This window comes from Carassius gibelio, chromosome A22 (assembly GCF_023724105.1).
Source record: "Carassius gibelio isolate Cgi1373 ecotype wild population from Czech Republic chromosome A22, carGib1.2-hapl.c, whole genome shotgun sequence".
Taxonomy (NCBI): domain Eukaryota; kingdom Metazoa; phylum Chordata; class Actinopteri; order Cypriniformes; family Cyprinidae; genus Carassius; species Carassius gibelio.
Genome location: NC_068392.1, coordinates 25,299,896 through 25,306,864, shown reverse-complemented (window position 1 = coordinate 25,306,864; position 6,969 = coordinate 25,299,896). Strand labels below are relative to the sequence as shown.

The 6,969-nt window shown below is 33.2% G+C and overlaps 1 protein-coding gene across 1 annotated transcript in view; it reads left to right on the top strand.

The window, feature by feature from the left end:
• LOC127943014 (transcription factor Sp8-like) overlaps nt 1-6,495 on the top strand; it is a 151,069-nt gene extending 144,574 nt beyond the window's left edge. Inside the window, exon 3 of the mRNA XM_052539101.1 lies at nt 6,484-6,495. Coding sequence (XP_052395061.1) covers nt 6,484-6,495 — 12 coding nt within the window. The remainder of the gene's footprint in view (nt 1-6,483) is intronic.
• The last annotated feature ends 474 nt before the right edge of the window (nt 6,496-6,969 follow it).

The following is a 6,969-nucleotide window of genomic DNA, read 5'->3' as shown; positions in this document are numbered from 1 at the left end:
ACTCAGAAAGCTGTAAACTGACAATCTTGATCATTGAAGTCCTAACATAAGTTTTTGTGCATATTACTTCTAACACATTAAAAACTGTCTTACAGCATTGCAGAAAACATTGTACTTCATAAGACATAAGCTTGTTTCAGTTTGGCAAGATTTGCACTGAATACTGAATGAAACAGCTTTATCTAATAGAGAGAAAAGCTTTTGAGCAGATTTGGGCTTGATTTCACTTCATTTCAACAGAAACACTATTTCAGCATTACTGGACTCAGAAAGCTGTAAACTGACAATCTTGATCATTGAAGTCCTAACATAAGTTTTTGTGCATATTACTTCTAACACATTAAAAGCTGTCTTACAGCATTGCAGAAAACATTGTACTTCATAAGACATAAGCTTGTTTCAGTTTGGCAAGATTTGCACTGAATACTGAATGAAACAGCTTTATCTAATAGAGAGAAAAGCTTTTGAGCAGATTTGGGCTTGATTTCACTTCATTTGAACAGAAACACTATTTCAGCATTACTGGACTCAGAAAGCTGTAAACTGACAATCTTGATCATTGAAGTCCTAACATTAGTTTTTGTGCATATAACTTCTAACACATTACAAACTGTCTTACAGCATTGCAGAAAACATTGTACTTCATAAGACATAAGCTTGTTTCAGTTTGGCAAGATTTGCACTGAATACTGAATGAAACAGCTTTATCTAATAGAGAGAAAAGCTTTTGAGCAGATTTGGGCTTGATTTCACTTCATTTCAACAGAAACACTATTTCAGCATTACTGGACTCAGAAAGCTGTAAACTGACAATCTTGATCATTGAAGTCCTAACATTAGTTTTTGTGCATATAACTTCTAACACATTAAAAACTGTCTTACAGCATTGCAGAAAACATTGTACTTCATAAGGCATAAGCTTGTTTCAGTTTGGCAAGATTTGCACTGAATACTGAATGAAACAGCTTTATCTAATAGAGAGAAAAGCTTTTGAGCAGATTTGGGCTTGATTTCACTTCATTTCAACAGAAACACTATTTCAGCATTACTGGACTCAGAAAGCTGTAAACTGACAATCTTGATCATTGAAGTCCTAACATAAGTTTTTGTGCATATTACTTCTAACACATTAAAAGCTGTCTTACAGCATTGCAGAAAACATTGTACTTCATAAGACATAAGCTTGTTTCAGTTTGGCAAGATTTGCACTGAATACTGAATGAAACAGCTTTATCTAATAGAGAGAAAAGCTTTTGAGCAGATTTGGGCTTGATTTCACTTCATTTGAACAGAAACACTATTTCAGCATTACTGGACTCAGAAAGCTGTAAACTGTCAATCTTGATCATTGAAGTCCTAACATTAGTTTTTGTGCATATAACTTCTAACACATTAAAAACTGTCTTACAGCATTGCAGAAAACATTGTACTTCATAAGACATAAGCTTGTTTCAGTTTGGCAAGATTTGCACTGAATACTGAATGAAACAGCTTTATCTAATAGAGAGAAAAGCTTTTGAGCAGATTTGGGCTTGATTTCACTTCATTTCAACAGAAACACTATTTCAGCATTACTGGACTCAGAAAGCTGTAAACTGACAATCTTGATCATTGAAGTCCTAACATAAGTTTTTGTGCATATTACTTCTAACACATTAAAAACTGTCTTACAGCATTGCAGAAAACATTGTACTTCATAAGACATAAGCTTGTTTCAGTTTGGCAAGATTTGCACTGAATACTGAATGAAACAGCTTTATCTAATAGAGAGAAAAGCTTTTGAGCAGATTTGGGCTTGATTTCACTTCATTTCAACAGAAACACTATTTCAGCATTACTGGACTCAGAAAGCTGTAAACTGACAATCTTGATCATTGAAGTCCTAACATAAGTTTTTGTGCATATAACTTCTAACACATTAAAAACTGTCTTACAGCATTGCAGAAAACATTGTACTTCATAAGACATAAGCTTGTTTCAGTTTGGCAAGATTTGCACTGAATACTGAATGAAACAGCTTTATCTAATAGAGAGAAAAGCTTTTGAGCAGATTTGGGCTTGATTTCACTTCATTTCAACAGAAACACTATTTCAGCATTACTGGACTCAGAAAGCTGTAAACTGACAATCTTGATCATTGAAGTCCTAACATAAGTTTTTGTGAATATAACTTCTAACACATTAAAAACTGTCTTACAGCATTGCAGAAAACATTGTACTTCATAAGACATAAGCTTGTTTCAGTTTGGCAAGATTTGCACAGAATACTGAATGAAACAGCTTTATCTAATAGAGAGAAAAGCTTTTGAGCAGATTTGGGCTTGATTTCACTTCATTTCAACAGAAACACTATTTCAGCATTACTGGACTCAGAAAGCTGTAAACTGACAATCTTGATCATTGAAGTCCTAACATTAGTTTTTGTGCATATAACTTCTAACACATTAAAAACTGTCTTACAGCATTGCAGAAAACATTGTACTTCATAAGACATAAGCTTGTTTCAGTTTGGCAAGATTTGCACTGAATACTGAATGAAACAGCTTTATCTAATAGAGAGAAAAGCTTTTGAGCAGATTTGGGCTTGATTTCACTTCATTTCAACAGAAACACTATTTCAGCATTACTGGACTCAGAAAGCTGTAAACTGACAATCTTGATCATTGAAGTCCTAACATAAGTTTTTGTGCATATAACTTCTAACACATTAAAAACTGTCTTACAGCATTGCAGAAAACATTGTACTTCATAAGGCATAAGCTTGTTTCAATTTGGCAAGATTTGCACTGAATATTGAATGAAACAGCTTTCTCTAATAGAGAGAAAAGCTTTTGAGCAGATTTGGGCTTGATTTCACTTCATTTCAACAGAAACAATATTTCAACATTACTGGACTCAGAAAGCTGTAAACTGACAATCTTGATCATTGCAGTCCTAACATTAGTTTTTGTGCATATAACTTCTTACACATTAAAAACTGTCTTACAGCATTGCAGAAAACATTGTGCTTCATAAGGCATAAGCCTGTTTCAGTTTGGCAAGATTTGCACTGAATATTGAATGAAACAGCTTTCTCTAATAGTGAGAAAAGCTTTTGAGCAGATTTGGGCTTGATTTCACTTCATTTGAACAGAAACACTATTTCAACATTACTGGACTCAGAAAGCTGTAAACTGACAATCTTGATCATTGCAGTCCTAACATTAGTTTTTGTGTATATAACTTCTAACACATTAAAAACTGTCTTACAGCATTGCAGAAAACGTTTTATTTCATAAGACATAAGCATGTTTCAGTTTGGCAAGATTTGCACTGAATACTGAATGAAACAGCTTTATCTAATAGAGAGAAAAGCTTTTGAGCAGATTTGGGCTTGATTTCACTTCATTTCAACAGAAACACTATTTCAGCATTACTGGACTCAGAAAGCTGTAAACTGACAATCTTGATCATTGAAGTCCTAACATAAGTTTTTGTGCATATAACTTCTAACACATTAAAAACTGTCTTACAGCATTGCAGAAAACATTGTACTTCATGAGGCATAAGCTTGTTTCAGTTTGTCAAGATTTGCACTGAATATTGAATGAAACAGCTTTCTCTAATAGAGAGAAAAGCTTTTGAGCAGATTTGGGCTTGATTTCACTTAATTTCAACAGAAACACTATTTCAACATTACTGGACTCAGAAAGCTGTAAACTGACAATCTTGATCATTGCAGTCCTAACATTAGTTTTTGTGCATATAACTTCTTACACATTAAAAACTGTCTTACAGCATTGCAGAAAACATTGTGCTTCATAAGGCATAAGCTTGTTTCAGTTTGGCAAGATTTGCACTGAATATTGAATGAAACAGCTTTCTCTAATAGAGAGAAAAGCTTTTGAGCAGATTTGGGCTTGATTTCACTTCATTTGAACAGAAACACTATTTCAACATTACTGGACTCAGAAAGCTGTAAACTGACAATCTTGATCATTGAAGTTCTAACATTAGTTTTTGTGTATATAACTTCTAACACATTAAAAACTGTCTTACAGCATTGCAGAAAACATTGTACTTCATAAGGCATAAGCATCCATCAGTTTGGCAAGATTTGCACTGAATACTGAATGAAACAGCTTTATCTAATAGAGAGAAAAGCTTTTGAGCAGATTTAGGCTTGATTTCACTTCATTTGAACAGAAACACTATTTCAACATTACTGGACTCAGAAAGCTGTAAACTGACAATCTTGATCATTGCAGTCCTAACATTAGTTTTTGTGTATATAACTTCTAACACATTAAAAACTGTCTTACAGCATTGCAGAAAACATTTTATTTCATAAGACATAAGCATGTTTCAGTTTGGCAAGATTTGCACTGAATACTGAATGAAACAGCTTTCTCTAATAGAGAGAAAAGCTTTTGAGCAGATTTGGGCTTGATTTCACTTCATTTGAACAGAAACACTATTTCAACATTACTGGACTCAGAAAGCTGTAAACTGACAATCTTAATCATTGAAGTTCTAACATTAGTTTTTGTGTATATAACTTCTAACACATTAAAAACTGTCTTACAGCATTGCAAAAAACATTTCATTTCATAAGACATAAGCTTGTTTCAGTTTGGCAAGATTTGCACTGAATACTCAATGAAACCGCATTCTCTATTAGAGAGAAAAGCTTTTGAGCAGATTTGGGCTTGATTTCACTTCATTTGAACAGAAACACTATTTCAACATTACTGGACTCAGAAAGCTGTAAACTGACAATCTTGATCATTGCAGTCCTAACATTAGCTTTTGTGTATATAACTTCTAACACATTAAAAACTGTCTTACAGCATTGCAGAAAACATTTTATTTCATAAGACATAAGCATGTTTCAGTTTGGCAAGATTTGCACTAAATACTGAATGAAACAGCTTTCTCTAATAGAGAGAAAAGCTTTTGAGCAGATTTGGGCTTGATTTCACTTCATTTGAACAGAAACACTATTTCAGCATTACTGGACTCAGAAAGCTGTAAACTGACAATCTTGATCATTGAAGTCCTAACATTAGTTTTTGTGCATATAACTTCTAACACATTAAAAACTGTCTTACAGCATTGCAGAAAACATTGTACTTCATAAGGCATAAGCTTGTTTCAGTTTGTCAAGATTTGCACTGAATACTGAATGAAACAGCTTTATCTAATAGAGAGAAAAGCTTTTGAGCAGATTTGGGCTTGATTTCACTTCATTTCAACAGAAACACTATTTCAGCATTACTGGACTCAGAAAGCTGTAAACTGACAATCTTGATCATTGAAGTCCTAACATAAGTTTTTGTGCATATAACTTCTAACACATTAAAAGCTGTCTTACAGCATTGCAGAAAACATTGTACTTCATAAGACATAAGCTTGTTTCAGTTTGGCAAGATTTGCACTGAATACTGAATGAAACAGCTTTATCTAATAGAGAGAAAAGCTTTTGAGCAGATTTGGGCTTGATTTCACTTCATTTCAACAGAAACACTATTTCAGCATTACTGGACTCAGAAAGCTGTAAACTGACAATCTTGATCATTGAAGTCCTTACATTAGTTTTTGTGCATATAACTTCTAACACATTAAAAACTGTCTTACAGCATTGCAGAAAACATTGTACTTCATAAGGCATAAGCTTGTTTCAGTTTGGCAAGATTTGCACTGAATATTGAATGAAAAAGCTTTCTCTAATAGAGAGAAAAGCTTTTGAGCAGATTTGGGCTTGATTTCACTTCATTTGAACAGAAACACTATTTCAACATTACTGGACTCAGAAAGCTGTAAACTGACAATCTTGATCATTGAAGTTCTAACATTAGTTTTTGTGTATATAACTTCTAACACATTAAAAACTGTCTTACAGCATTGCAAAAAACATTTCATTTCATAAGACATAAGCTTGTTTCAGTTTGGCAAGATTTGCACTGAATACTCAATGAAACCGCATTCTCTATTAGAGAGAAAAGCTTTTGAGCAGATTTGGGCTTGATTTCACTTCATTTGAACAGAAACACTATTTCAACATTACTGGACTCAGAAAGCTGTAAACTGACAATCTTGATCATTGCAGTCCTAACATTAGTTTTTGTGTATATAACTTCTAACACATTAAAAACTGTCTTACAGCATTGCAGAAAACATTTTATTTCATAAGACATAAGCAAGTTTCAGTTTGGCAAGATTTGCACTGAATACTGAATGAAACAGCTTTCTCTAATAGAGAGAAAAGCTTTTGAGCAGATTTGGGCTTGATTTCACTTCATTTGAACAGAAACACTATTTCAGCATTACTGGACTCAGAAAGCTGTAAACTGACAATCTTGATCATTGAAGTCCTAACATAAGTTTTTGTGCATATAACTTCTAACACATTAAAAACTGTCTTACAGCATTGCAGAAAACATTGTACTATTGTACTATTGTACATTGTACTATTGTAACATTGTGATATCGCTTCATCTACAGCGATATCGTTGACTTGATTGCAAATTAAAACCGACACTATTTCAACTGAACAGAGATGACATCAATGAATTCAATGATGAACTGCCTTTAACTATCATTTTGCATTATTGAGACACTGTTTTCCAAATGAATGTTGTTCAGTGCTTTGGTGCAATGTATTTTGTTTAAAGCACTATATAAATAAAGGTGATTGATTGATTGATACTTCATAAGGCATAAGCTTGTTTCAGTTTGGCAAGATTTGCACTGAATACTGAATGAAACAGCTTTATCTAATAGAGAGAAAAGTTTTTGAGCAGATTTGGGCTTGATTTCACTTCATTTCAACAGAAACACTATTTCAGCATTACTGGACTCAGAAAGCTGTAAACTGACAATCTTGATCATTGAAGTCCTAACATAAGTTTTTGTGCATATAACTTCTAACACATTAAAAACAGTCTTACAGCATTGCAGAAAACATTGTACTTCAAAAGGCATAAGCTT